At 43.9% G+C, this 15,208-nt stretch overlaps 1 protein-coding gene across 1 annotated transcript in view; it reads left to right on the top strand.

The window, feature by feature from the left end:
* Positions 1–15,208, top strand: part of METAP1 (methionyl aminopeptidase 1) — a 129,470-nt gene that overhangs the window by 86,543 nt on the left and 27,719 nt on the right. The window contains exons 7-8 of the mRNA XM_029597407.1: positions 6,121–6,259; positions 9,737–9,868. Of these exons, the coding sequence (XP_029453267.1) occupies positions 6,121–6,259; positions 9,737–9,868 (271 nt within the window). The remainder of the gene's footprint in view (positions 1–6,120; positions 6,260–9,736; positions 9,869–15,208) is intronic.

Genomic DNA, 15,208 nt, shown 5'->3' with positions numbered 1-15,208 from the left:
AGCCTCTCATGTGGGACTTTATCGAATGCCTTTTGAAAATCCAAATTCACCACATCTACCGGTTCACCTTTCTCCACATGTTTATTCACTCCTTCAAAAAAATGTAGATTTGTGAAGCAAGACTTCCCTTGGGTAAATCCATGCTGGCTATGTCCTATCAAATCATGTCTGTCTAAATGTTTTTTGTGATTTTATTCTTTATAACAGTTTCCACGATTTCTTCCAGCACTGAAGTCAGGCTCACCAGTCTATAGTTTCCCTTGTCACCCCTGGATCCCTTTTTAAATATCAGGGTTACATTGGCCATCTTCCAATCTTCAGGTATATCAGATGATTTTAATGATAGGTTACAAATTAATTGAAATAGGTATGAAATTTCATTTTTCCTAGCATGTAGCTAGATGGACTCAGGACCCAATGGGTTATGCTCCCCTGCCAGCAGATGGAGACTGGGTCAGGTTTCAAAGCTGATGTCACCTTGCATATACCCCTGCAATGACCTCAGCCCTTCCGTATTTCTCCGTTTCCAGCAGATAAAAGATGTGCTTTCCCTATGGGGATCGCTGTACATTTTGTAAGAAAAATAAATTCTACTTTTAAATTGGAGAAAAGATTGAGCCCTGCTCTCCTGTGGTGATACCTAAAGGAGGTGATTTCCGAGGTCCCTCAGATGAGTGCCTTGATCCGGTAGCCGGTTCCCAGCGTGGACTTTGCTGCTGAAGCAGCTGAAACGCAGTGGGTGCAGAAAGCAGAGCACAGCAATGATAGCCAAAGCTTTCTCCCCCCGCAGCAGAGACCATCTCTATACTCAGCCGGTAAGTGCTGGAGAGGTTTCGGGAAGACTTTTTCCGGTCTTCTCGCTCGGCCTGCTTTATCAGCTTCATTCCTGCTCAACCCGCTTCGGAGCGGGTTGAGCAGCCCCCTGGTGAACTAGGCCCCACTCTAGGCTTGGTCAGCTCACCACCTGGTAGGCTGCGGCGGTTCCATCTTGCGCGTGTCTTTGTGCCCTCCATAGAGCATTGGTACGTGCAATGCATGTTGGCTCTGCGCACATGCCGTGCGCATAACGCCGCACATGTACTGTGTGCATAACATCGCGCATGTACATACGCACACAAATTACTAAAGGCACAATTCAAGTAAAGCCGAGCACATAGGCTATGCGTGCACCTTACCAAGGCACACGTAGGCGCCTGAAATTTGTGCACCTAAAATTTTAAGCGCAAGCCAACTGAACACGGTTACCGTCACCAGTGGCTCCGGCAGCAAAGAAGCATAAGTGCCTTTCTGCGCTGCTTGTCATATTATGGCTGCACAGTCTGACCTGGATTCTTGCTTATGTCAGCATTGTGAGGAAGCACAGGGAGAGTTGGCCTCCTCGGACTTCGCTACGCCCAGCTCCTCCCATTCAGAGGATGTCAACCACAGCCTTAGCTGGAAGTACCCTGGATCGGAGTAATCCTGGGACTGAGTCATCCATGGGAGAGAGAAGTTCAGTGACACCTACCCCAGTATCTCCTGGGCTAGGCATGGACCTGACTGCCTTCTCTTGGGTGGAATTTTTTCAAGGCCTTCAAGCCTGTGTACAGATGCAGTCTGCTACCTCACTTGCCCCTGTCCGGACGGAACCTGAGCTGGTAAACTCTCCCAGTCCTGTCGGCAGACCTCGAGGCATGCCTCCCCTCACCAAGGGTATCCCTGGCAGGGACCCGGACTGCATGGACGAACAGGAGGATATAGATTCCTTGGAAGAAGGGGAAATTTCTCCTGGTTTAGAACCGTATCGGACCATGTTACGGTTTTTCGATAGCGATGAATTGCCAGCCCCTGTTTCCCAGCCCCTGAAAATACTGGGAGTCTCTAGGGCAGACTCTGACAGAACCCAAGAAGAATCCCATTCTGATTTCCCTATGGAAAGCTTCTTGCTACTTTCCAGTACTGGAAGCCATCCAGGATAGACCTCCTTATGGAATGGGCGGAAATACATCTACAGATGAACTCAGCTTTCCACATCGCAGGAAAAGACAAGGTCAGAGCAGACTTTCTAAGCAGAGAGAGACTGGATCCAGGTGAGTGGGCCTTGTTGGCCAAAGCCTTTCAGCTGGTAGTAGATCACTGGGGGTCTCCCGTCCATTGACCTGCTGGCCGCATCTCACAACGCAATCTCTTCGGGGTCCACTGATCTCTTCTGTGACTGGGGATTGACGTTCTTGTTCAGACCTGGCTGGAAGAGGTGTTGCTATACACCTTCCCTCTGTGGTCCCTGCTGGGCAGGGTCATTTGCAGAATCGAGCACCACAGGGGATTAGTCCTACTAGTATCTCCAGATTGGCCCAGGTGTCTGTGGTATGCGGACATGTGGCGACCCCCTGTGCCTCCCACCATACAGGGACCTGCTGCAGCAGGGACCGGTCTTTCACGAGGATCTGACTCTATCCTGTCTTACAGTCTGGCCCTTGAGAAGGCTCATCTGATGAAGTGAAGATATTAGGCGGAAGTAATTGCCACCTTACTCCGTGCATGTAAGTTTATGTCCCTAGCGTATGTGTGGGTCTGAAGAGCATTTGAGGCCTGGTGCGAGGAACACACAGTATTTCCCCTCAGACAGTCAAAAATCCCACTAATTCTGGAATTTTTGCAGGAGAGTCTGAATAAAGGTTTGACCCTTAACATCTTGAAAGTCCAGGTAGCAGCTCTTTCCTGTTTCAGGGGTGAGGTGCACGGAATCCTCCTGTCGGCTCACCTGGACGTGGCCCATCTTCTGAAAGGGGTGATGCACCTCTGGCCACCCCTTCGGTGGCTGGTTCCCTTGTGGAATCTTGATGTAGTATTATTATTTATTTATTTATTTTTTGGCAAGGCCCTCCTTTCAGCCGCTGCGCAATCTTTCCTTGCATTTATTAACCTTGAAAACGGTGTTCCTGGTGGCTATATGCTTGGCATGTTGCATCTCTGAACTACAGGCCTTGACGTGTCAGGAACTGTTCCTCAGGTAGTCTCGGACTTTCATTTAAATCAGTCCATTTTGTTACCATCCCTAGAAAAGCACAAGGATGTGGAAGAATACGGCCTCATCTGTCATTTGAATGTCAGTAGGCTTTTGGTGCAGTATCTGGAAACTTCAAAACTGGCCGGAAAGACAGACTGCTTGTTTGTCCTTCACGGTGGAAGGAAGCAGGGCGAGCCAGCTTCAAGAGCTACCATAGCTCGCTGGATTAAGGAGGTGGTCATGGGAGCCTATGTGGAGGCAGGAAAGCCATTTTCAGGTTAAAGCTCATTCCACTAGGGCTCAGGTGGTCTCATGGACAGAAGCTAGATTGCTGTCTCCCGTTGAAATCTGCCGAGCAGTGACATGGTCCTCCTTGCACACCTTCTCCAGGTTCTAGCGCCTGGACATTCAGGCCTGAGAGGATGCAGCCTTTGCAAAGGCAGTGTTAACCAGACCATGGGCAAGCTCCTGCCCCAATCGGGAGTAGCTTTTGTACATCCCATTGGTCCCGAGTCCATCTGGCTACACGCTAGGAAATGGAGAAATTACTTACCTGATAATTTCGTTTTCCTTAGTGTAGACAGATGGACTCAGCATCCCGCCCATGGCTGCCCAAGAACAGTGCCAAGGATTCGCCCATGGGGTGAATATAGATTCCAAGAGATTATGGGTAAATCGTCATCCAGTTCCTAGATCAGGGCATCTATAATTATACTGGGGTTCAGTGTTTGGTTGGTTGGGTACAGTTACGGTTATCTGTTTTTAATCAAGTTTTTTCAATAGTATGTCCTCGGTAGCTTTTGAAGAGAATACTGAAGGGCTGAAGTCACTGCAGGGGTGTATGTAGGCTGACATCAGCTTTGAAACCTGCCTCCGTCTCCATCTGCTGGCAGGGAAGCATAACCCATTGATCTTGAGTCCATCTGTCTACACTAAGTAAAAGAAAATTATCAGGTAAGTAATTCCTCCATTTTAGTTCTTTCAGAACCCTGGGGTGTATACCATCTGGTCCAGGTGATTTACTACTCTTCAGTTTGTCAGTCAGGCCTACTACAATCTTCCAGGTTCACCGTGATTTGGTTCAGTTGATCTGAATCACCACTCATGAAAACCTTCTCCCGAATCGGTATCTCTCCAATATCCTCTTTACTGAACACGAAGCTAAGAAATCGTTTAACCTTTCCGCAGTGGCCTTATCTTTTCTAAGTGCCCCTTTAACCCCTTGATCATCCAATGGTCCAACTGATTCCCTCGCAGGCTTTCTGCTTCAGATATATTTTAAAAAAAGTTTTTGCCTCTATGGCCAACTTCTTTTCAAATTCTCTCTTAGCCTGTCTTATCAGTGTCTTACATTTAACTTGCCAATGCTTATGCTTTAACCTGTTTTTTCTTCTGATTGATCCTTCTTCGAATTTTTGAATGAAGATCTTTTGGCTAAAATAGCCTCTTTCACTTCACTTTTTAACTATGCCGGTAATTGTTTTTGCCGCCTTTCCACCTTTTTTTAATGTGTTAAATACATCTGGACTGTGCTTCTAGGATGGTATTTTTTAACAATGACCATGCCTGTTGCACGTTTTTTTACCTTACCTTTCTTGCACTCCTGCATACTGTCAGTCCCCCTTTTTTACAGAGATCTCAGGTGAGACTCCTTAGGGAGTGTGGATGTTGTCAGGAGAAGTTAGTATGTTGCCACTGGTTACCCCAGAGCACACTGAGCACCTTGAGAGCCACAGGAGACCATTGGATGGCCTGACACAGCACTTCCTTGCCTTGATGGTCCAGGTTTCTTAAAGCATGTAGGGGTCCATACGGAAGCTTCTATATAAATAATGGCCCATGTGTTAGTAGCTTGGCGGTAGTTATAAAGGAAATAATTATTTCAACTGGCATTGCTGGTGAAGAACAATAAATGAAAAAAAGGAAAATTTGCTTGGATTTCAGATTGACAAAAGAAATCTGGTTGTATGAAACATGCTTGTTTGCTTGTTACTAAATCATTAAGGACTTCTAGACCATGTGGGTGGTTGATTATGCAGAGTCTTCCAAATGGGTGAAGATGGGTTAAAAAAAAAAAAAAGCCATAGTATTAACAGCATCCTTTGCAAAGCGAAATGAAGAGTCATGCCCAGGACCTTTTAGAAGGTCAGCAGGAGAGCAGGATTTGAAATTTAGTCTCAGAATTCTTTGAACTGCTTCAGCTGATAGCAGACTTCCCCAACCTTGCCACATTTGCTCTCACGTGCTGCGCCGTCAGATGTTTGTGTGTAATGGCTGAAAGTTGTTGGTCCGGGCCCAAGAAAAAAATCTTTTCTTAAAGAGAAACTCTTGTTTCAGGCCTGCATAGTTTTACACACCTGCTTTGAAATCTTTTTGGAAAGGAGCACTTGGAATCCTTTTATAGAAGGGTGTCGTATTTGGATAAGCTGTGTCACCTGCAGCCGTTCACACTGCACCCTGCTCAAAGGTCAGACCGGGTGTGCTCACCTGGAATGTTTGCCGGGAAGCCGCATGTTCAGCTGAAGCTTGGCAGGATATTTATTGTGATAAGTGCAGATTATGTGGGAAAGAAGCACAGCCAGAGTCTGCACAGGCTTATTAATGCATCTCTTTTTGGAAACTCTAGTCGAATGAGCTATGTTGGTTGTGGTAAGGCAGCTAGACTTGCTTTGCTTAAGCATTCCCATTTCCCCCTCCCCCTTCGTGCAGGGTGTGCTAGTGCACACAGGTAGAACCTCACGGAGTGGGAAGGAAGTGCCTAGCTGTCTCCAACCTGCTTTGGCAGCTAGTACAGTGTCTTGTACTGATGGTAAAATAATAGTTTTGCAAAGTAGGAGAACCCGCCCTTGCCGCAGTAAAGGAAGAGAACCAGTGGGATTTGCACCCCCCAAATTCTGATTTTTTTTTTTTAATTTTTTTTTTTTTTTATAAATTTTGTTTTTTATGGTCATGTGGGACTGTTGGTCTCATTGTGTCCCTGCGCAATGGACCAACCAAACAGGACAGGAACTGTATAAAGGCTATACTGAATGAGGCTCACATGTCGTATGCTTCTGGTTTTTTTTTGTTTTTTTTTTCCCCGTTTATTTTAAACAAAACTTTAATTTAAACATGTCTCCTATCTGTCACAGGCTTGCATATCCAGAAACTGCTACCCCTCCCCTTTGAACTATTATAACTTCCCCAAATCCTGCTGCACGTCGGTGAACGAAGTGATCTGCCATGGGATCCCGGACAGGCGACCTTTGCAAGAGGGCGACATTGTCAACGGTATGAGGCACCGCAGCCAGACAGCACCACCCTCTCTCCGTCCATCCCCCACCCCTTCTTATGCTGCTTTCTGCTGAAAGGTCCTTTCTGTGTAAGATCTGTTGTTGAGAGTCTGTTCTATACGTCACCAAATACATTAATCGGAGGGGGGAGGAGAGGGAGGACACAAAGCAGTAAGTGATTGGGTGCGTATTTAACAGCAAAGGTTGCTGCAGTACCTCCCATAGACAGGACTCCGTTGTACCACAGTTCAGAAACCTAGCAAAGCCTAGCTTATCTTCTTGGGCTCATTCTTGGTAGGGCAAAACAATTTGTGAACATCAGTCTCTTTAGATTATTTGTTTAAATGAGCTTCTCCTGCTATAAAAGCAAAATGTATGTCACAGAAACAGATGAACCTATCATTCTGACACCCAGAAGTGTTTTCATGGTCTTTACCATAACCTAAAAAAGGCAGAACACCCAGAGTAAGAGATTTGTTCTTCTTCCTGGAAGACACACCACATTCCCAAAAAACCCATGGATCAGAACTCGCTTCTGGTGCAGTCAAAACTATAGGCGAAACCTTTTCTTTGACTTGAAAAGTGGAAAGCAATGCAACTGTGTACATAGTTCTCTCAATTTGAAGAGAAATTATAATTATTTTGGCATTAAAATAGAAAAATGTGATTTGCTTTCAATGGCTAAATCGTACCTTCTTAGTACTGTCCATACTGCAACGCTCATAGTGCGATGTACTGTTACAGCGCATGACCCCAAATTAGCAGTATCTCAGCTCTGCAGAAGCAAGCATGCAGCCACTCCAGGAGTGGATGGGGCAGGCAGCAGATCTCTGGCACCTGGGAAAGGGAAGGATGATGTTTACTGTTTACTTCTGCCCAAGCACAGGGAGCTAGAAACATAGTAATGAAGACAGAAAAAGACCAAATGGTCCATCCAGTCTGCCCAGCAATTTTCTTATGGTATAACTGCCGCTCTGTGCAGGTTACTCCCATGTTAAGGGTCAGTAATATTTACAATCCAGACCAAACGACTGTCAAACCCATAACAAAATTACTGCTAGCGACATTTTTTCAAGGTGAGCAGCCTTTTTGATAATTCAGACAAACGCTGCTTGAACGTACTTTGCTTTTAGACTTGGGCTGTAGAAGCTTTCCTTTGCTTTTTTTTCCTTAATGTCTGTGCATCAGTTGCCTGCACCGTACAAGTGGGGGCCCAGCATTGCCTGCCATCTGACTCCAGGTCCCATTCCCCTTTACCCTCCCCCCCGCTGTCGGTGATTATGCCCAGGGTCACACGGAGAGAGGACCTTAAGAATTGATCTTCTCCCGATTCTGATAACTAGCCCAAATCCCTTTCCTGCAGTGCATGTGTTTGTTTAAAGTAGGTGAGACTGAGGGAACAGCTTTCCAAACTCTTGAACTTTATAACTTGAAACATGGGGGTTATTGCTCCTAGGAAGTATCCGCATCCCTTTGGAAGCAAGATAGAAGCAGTGTCTCTCTTTAAATGCCCCTCTATTCTATGTAGCAGGCTGTGTTCACTTTTTTCATGCTTTAAAAAAAAAAAATCCATTTTTTTTTCTCCAGCAGCTCTGTGCAGACTCCCTTCTCTATTCTTTGTACATACGCTGCAAGATAGGACATCTGGGAGGGCAATTTTGAAAAGCTATTTACCCGGGTGAAAAGTACGTGTGGGGGATCAACAAGGTGCATGTCCAGGGGAGAAAGCAGGTGAGCTCAGAGGCAGGGGTCAGCCGAGGGAAGGAAAATGCCGTGCCAAGGTAGCATTTTCAAAACCTATGTGCAGAGTTTGGAAGAGAAAAAGCAGCTGCAGTTCTCCGCAGGCATTTTTCCCTTGGAAAACCAGTGCAAAGGCCCAGAGGGAAGGGGAAGCATCTGTGGCTTTTGTAACTATACAGGTCATTTTTTAAATCCCCCCCCTCCCCCCCTCCCCATCATAACAGTTACTCAGTAAATTGGCTCGTGCAACTCAGATTACTGTAACGACATGCTCTTCTGCGTAGCGTGGCATAGAATTTAACATCAGGGCTACTGGAACACAATCCAGTACAAAAGAATACATGTATACCGAGGAAAGTAAATTACGAATACAGAGAATGTTGTGCACACCGATATAACTTCGTTGTAGCGCTAGCAAACACTGCAGCGTGAGATCTGGTTGAATGATATAGAGGCCAATATTTAGAAGACTTATGAGACTAAAATTGGCGCTTACCCGTATGAGTCTTCCCCTTTATAAATTGCCCCCCCTTCCCCCCTTTGTCTGAGTAACGTAATGTGCGTTCAATTTTTGTGCACACGATTACCCAGACCAAAAAGGGGATGGGCCTGGAAGGTATGGTGAGGGCGAACTGAAAAGTCTAACCAGATAATGCCATATCTAGTGCTATCTGGTTAAATTTGTGCTGACTAATCAGTGCACACAAATAGCAGGCCTAATGCCCTCTGATACTTACAGCCAGGAATTCAGCAGAAAACCTACCCAGCTAAGTTCTGCTGAATATTCAGTTTAAAATTATGCAGGTAACTTTACCTGGATACTTTATCTGCTTCTGCCTCACTGAATATTGACCTCATAGTGTTCAGCTTAGAAGACAGTCCAACAAATGTGGTGGAAATATTGTAGCAGCAAACAGTTAAGACCAGGTTTAACCAAAGCATTTTCTCCCATTCCAGGCCTATGGGAACAATGCTCGAGTTAACTTTTTATGCTTGTTGCAGCAGATATTTTATGATTTCTGGCTTGTACAGCAGAATTCCTCTGTAGTAGTTCCTCCATGTGTGGCAGGTCCGCTGTGTGAGCAGAGCCGAACAGATGGAGTTAATTTTCCTCCCCTGGGCCTCCTGTGTTGCTCTAGCCCAATGGAAAGCTCTGTGTGGAAGAGGCACTGTCAGGGTTAGTCATGGTAAAACAACTGTCTGATGTTTACAGCTGTAATGCATAAGTATTTGCAGACTGGTTTGAGTCCCCGCTCCAGTCTTTTTGCTCCTTGGCTCGAATCAGGCTGGGGATGAAGGGGGGGGGGGGGGGGGGGAAGGGGAGTCCTGTGCCAAAATGTTTTTAAATTTTTTTATTTTTTTTTTTTTAGACTGAAGCACTTGAATTGGTTTCTGTTGAGCTATGGCCTGGTCTCTTGCTTTGATATGCATATATTTCCTGCTGTACTGTGTTTACAAAAAAATATCTATTGTGTGACACACCAAGCCATTCAAATTTTCTTTAGAAAAGGGTAAAAAGCGACAGTCTAAAAGACATGCAAGACACACCTGAGTTGGTGGCAAGAAATATTAATACCAAAATGATCTTACCTAGAGACTTTCAGATGTCCTATTTCATCGACTCTTTAAGCAATAGAGCTCATGCAGCCCGTGAATGTCACCTGGGGCCCTCTTGTTAGTTTACACAGAACCTGGCTCCCTAAATGCAGGTTGCTCTCTTTCTTGTCCTTTGCAGTGGACATTACTGTTTATCGCAATGGGTACCACGGGGATCTGAATGAGACCTTCTATGTGGGAGAAGTGGATGAAGGAGCAAAGAAGCTAGTGCAGACCACGTATGAGTGCCTCATGCAGGCTGTCGATGAAGGTAAGAATCAGTACTGGAGCCTCTTCAGGTCGCACCATATAGGTAACGTCTACAAATTTGCTGTTTACATATGAGTTGGTTTTTTGTTTGTTTTTTTTTCTGTTTAAAAACAAGAGTGTAAAAATATTTGTGTGGTGTGAAACTTCTCTCTTTCATGAAGATATAACTTTTTTTCAAAATAATCTTTCAGCATTCAGTATCTACCTACTTTCCATGTATTTTATAAAAGGTGTTATGGTGTCACCCAGGGTAGGGGTGGGAGGGTAGCTAAACTAGGAAGTTGAGGAGCTGCGACACCATACTTTGTACTCAACTGGACATGGCACATGGAATTCCGGACAGGGCTGTCTGGACCATTTTTGGCCAACAGTAATAGCCTTATGCTAGCATTTTTCCTGTTAGAAGGTGCAGGAGAGACATCCGAGGGAAGCAGAAATGCTGAGAGTCTGTGGTTTATGATTACTGCCTAAAAAATCTCCAGTGTGATCCTGAGATCAGATAAGCAGAGACTAAATCAGGAAAGAGATTACTCATTGCATATTGTCTTGCTGTGTTACTAGGACCAGAAATAGCCATCCTAGCTTATTCAGCAAAAATTAAAGCTCTGAACTCCTGAATTTAAAAGTGAACGTCACTTTAACTGTGGACAAGCAGGACAATTAGCCACCCAGGTGGGTGATGTCATCCCACTGGGCCAAGATTGAAAAACTCTCTAAGACCTCAGAAAAGCTGAACTTTCTTCTGAGCATGCATAAGTATTCCTGCACAGCCACTGCAGCATGTCTTGACATTTTTTTTTTCTTTTGCTCTCTCTGCTAGGCTGCACCTCAACCACTTTCCGGTCCACCCCGAATATATTCGTCAGTGAGCCTATTGTATTGTGTTTTCTCGTCCTGAAAGGGGTTAAAAGATTTTACTCGTAGAGTTTTTACTTATTTTTTGTATTTTGTTTCTTCGCATAGTATATTTTCGTGAATCTCCCCCCAAAAAAGTGTTTACTATTCATTTTGTAACAATTTAGTTTCTTAGTTTCAGCCCTTTTTGTAATGGTGGACAAGAAGCTGGGCTTTGAAAGATGTGTAGATGTGTCTCCAAGATGTCTTTAGTGGATCTCCATGACAGCAGTCATCGTCATTGTTTGGGACTATCGTGTGATGTCCGTAATTGTGCTGTCTCTGTTAAATGTCTCCCAGAATTGAGTTCTCGTCCTGGAGAAATGAAAAGAAAGCAATCACCAGTTGAGGGATTAGTTTTTAAAGCAAAAATTCTAGTGTCCTTTTGTGCTAAACACCATGACTCAGAAATCTTGGCGCAGACATCATTCCCCCTCTTCTGCATAGAGATAGTCCTGGTTCCCGCTGATGACTCTTTGGTGCACAGAATTAAGGTGCCTTTACTCCTCAGCCTAGAAGTCTTGCTGGTGACATCAACAAGTAAAGGAATCGTATCTGTGTTGGCTCCATCAACTTCTCGTTGCCAAGATAAAGATATCAACCCTTCTGAATCAAAAGTCTTAATTCATACGGAATCTAAACAAGTTATGTCAAATTTAATTTGAGTTTGATAGCTCCTTCTATAGGGATTCATTCTGTTAGTACAGACCCCCCATCTCTTTGTGAGGGGAAAATGTGGCATGATTTTGTCAAAATTTACTTTACTGATATTCCTGGTTCTCCACCTCCTCTTCTCAGTTACACCAAACGTCTTCTGTGTTGGAATCCATGGCCCAGAAATCAAACTCTGTCTACTATTCCATCGTATGAAGTTGGATAAGATGTCATGCAGCCTGATCTTCAGTTGAAATCTCAAAGTTCACCTTTGTCCGAGGGAGGGACAGCATCAAAAGAACAACCTATAATAATGTCAGACTCAGGAGGGATCACAGTCATCAGATGATTCTCTGTCATAGCGTTCTGATGATCAAGAGTTTCCCATCCATCCTTTGGACTTCTCTCCTCAACCTCTGTCAAGACAAGATCCCGAAGGGCTTTGATCCCTCTGTCATCTCTGAAGTTCAGGGCTGGAGTCCACCTTTAGACCAGCCAGGCACCTGAAGCAAGCAGAAGTGATGAGAGAAGACTGGCTCAGAGATCTTTGGAGGCCACACCCTTGGGCAATGGGGATTGGCTGGGGCTCAGCTAAAAGTGGTTGCTGGGAAGCAGGAAACTGTTCACAGTAATCCAAAGGCTGATTTGCCTCTTGCTACAGAGCCTGCTATTTTTTGACTATGCAACTTACTCTTGATTCCAGTTTCTGACCTGCAAGTCAAGTTTCTTATCCAAGATTGCCTCATTGTAAACTTGTTATGGACTTCAGCTATCATCCAGCTTCTTGTTCAAATCTGCTTCATTGTGAACCTGTTTTGGACTCCAGCTTCTGGCGTGTAAAGCCAACTTCTAAGCTAAACTTGCTTCTTTGTGAATTGCTTCTGACTCTCTACTTCTTGATCAGCACTGCAATTTTTGCTCCTCAAACCAGCTACTGTTCCTGTGTGCAACCTGACAGACTCTTTGACTATCTCCAGCCTGTCCTAGGCCCAGTCTGAGAACTCGTCAGCCCTGCTCTGTGTCTGAGTATCCGAAGGGCGGGAACCTGACAACCTTCCAGAATTACATCTCCACCAGAGGATATGTCATATCCAGTTTTTCAACAAAAAAAAAGACCAGGGGAAATCTATTTATTTTACAGGAAAAGACTGAACCTAGAAAAAAATGTATTTGATGTGCTAAAATATATTCAAGCTTCTAAACCAGTAGCATCAGTTCCAGTACATAGAGTTGTACAGGAACTCCAAATAGGAATGTAGCAAATGCTATATTTTTACACTGGAAGTTAGATCTTAAAGGTGCAAATTTGTCCCGGTCACAAAAGCGTACAAATCCCACATGAGTCAGTGGTGGAACTGGCTTTGAAGAAAGCAAAGTATTCTAAAACTCATTCTAGTACTCCTTAGTATAAGGATGCTAAATTACCAGATAGTATGGCAAAAAAAAGATTTTCCAGTTGGCTATGTTAATATCCAGAATAGTTGCCCATTAGCTGTATATGGTACAATATATGTATATTTCTTTACAAAAGTTTCAAGACATGGCCCAACAACTTCCTCCAGATACCAAGGATTGGTTTTACTCCTGTATTATGAGAGGCCAAGGAATGTGGCAGCATCTAACTTGATCAGTTTACGATCAATACAATACTTCCACCAGAACTTCTGCAATGACTGTTGTAGCTTCAGGTCTTCATGAGGATGTTCACAAAAAAACTGACTGCTCCATGCACAGGAGATTATCTTTCGTGGATACAAAGCAAAGGAAACAGTAGAACTTATTAAAGATCACTGCTCATTTTACCAGCAGCTGCAGTAAAAGCATCCATCTACCAGTGAAAAGGTCAACCTCAATATTAGAAGAGGTAGTACTTCTATTCATGAAGAAGATACCAAGTCCTAACCTTTTTTCAACACTCTTGCTTGCAAGAGCAGCATCAGCAGCAAAACAAGGCTTCACGCTAGGGGAAAGAGCAAAACCCAAGTCTCTCCAGTGCAAACAACCAAAATCTAATTCTGTTTTTTTTGACTATGTCAACAACTCGCTCAGATTAGATTTGAACAACCTTCCACTGGGGTGGGGCGGGGGGAGGCTTCAACATTTCAGCCCACTATAGTCTTTGAAAAGTCTGGGTATTAAAGATCGTATATTGGGGATATTTAAATTTCAAAGCCTTACCTCCAAACAATCCCCCCCCCAAAACATCACGCCATAAATGCAGAACAGCTCCAACTCTTTCAGTTGGCATCGTCTTGCAGCAAACGCAGAGGAGCCAGACTCTATCTCAGAAAGCCATCGAATTCTGTTCCCAGGTACTTCTGCAATCTGAAGAAAACCAGTGGCCTTCATCCCATCTTGGACCTCGGAGATCTCAACAAACAGCTAAAGAAGTAAAACTTAGGAACACTATAGGAACCATTCTTCCTCGTTTAGAAATCGATGACTGACTGATCACCCTTGATCTAAAAGATGCCTACAGGCATGTTTCAATCTGCAAGGCTCACCGAAAATTTCTATATTCCACCATAGCCAGTGAGCATTACCAGTATCGTGTTCTCCCTTTTTTAGCCTCTCGGCAGTACCCGGGGAGAACCTTGCTGTAGTCACACTTGATTTATGGGTTAATTTTCAAAAGGTTTCCCCTTGTCAAATCAGTGCAAGTAGCATGTACACACTTGTGTGCTATTTTCGAAACGTGAGTACGTGTGCACTTGAGGAAAAAAGGCATACGGGAGTATTTGATAGAGGCCTACAAAATCTTGAAAAGACTTGAACATGTAAATGTAAATCAGTTATTTACTCTGACAATAAAAGGACTAGGGGCACTCCATGAAATTAGCAAATCAGAGAAAATTCTTTTCACTCAACGCATAATTAAGCTCTGGAACTCATTGCCAGAGGATTTGGTTACGGCAGTTGGTACAACTGGGTTTTAAAAAAGTTTGGATAAGTTCCTAGAGGAGAAGTCCATAAACTGCTATTAATCAATAAGGATACTGGGCTTGATGGACCTTTGGTCTGACCCAGTATGGCATATCTTATGTTCTTAACACTTGGAAGCAGTGCTTCAGAGCTGTGCAATTTTACTTCATGCATTTTGTTACGAAGTTAGGTACAGTGAGTGAAAAAAAATTAACAGGGTCCCAGGGGAGCTTTTTCATTCTTCACTTAAACTGTTCACATTGAAAAATAAACTTGAGATGGTATAAACAACATACTTTGTTCAGTGGTTTCTGAGGATTATTTCCTTCATTCATATTATTTTCCCTAGAATTAAGGTTTTAATTCCTTTTTACGGTTTGCAAAGCACACCATTTTTGTTCAGGACCCTCATCTCATGTTAAACTTTTCCCAGAGATTGCAGTCTTTTCACATCCCTCAGTAAACCAAATGGTTTGCAAGTTCTAGAAAGGGATATGCCCCATTTCTCACAAAAAAAAAAAAAGAAAAGTGTATTCAGTTTTGAATTTTATCCCCAAGAAGGGATTTACAGAAATGACAGGCTTTCTGTGAAAGGTATGGTGTTTGTTTTACAAGAATTCTGATGGAAAACCCACACTTCTCATTCATATTCACATGTGCCTCATACCTTTAAGAAGTTGTGAGCTTTTTGAAGGTGACAGAGACTGCCTGACTGGCTTTTTCAATGGAGAAACAAGGCCAGAATCTTTTCGGCTAATTAAGTCTTGTAGCTTCAAGGTAAGAGAACTGCTTTTTTTCATGTCCCATTTCATCACCTCAGAGTTGCAGTTCCAAACCCCTGTGTTTTGTATTTTTCTGTGCCAGGGGCCTA

Source organism: Rhinatrema bivittatum, chromosome 1 (genome assembly GCF_901001135.1).
Source record: "Rhinatrema bivittatum chromosome 1, aRhiBiv1.1, whole genome shotgun sequence".
Classification (NCBI taxonomy): domain Eukaryota; kingdom Metazoa; phylum Chordata; class Amphibia; order Gymnophiona; family Rhinatrematidae; genus Rhinatrema; species Rhinatrema bivittatum.
This window is presented reverse-complemented; position numbering and strand designations above follow the sequence as displayed.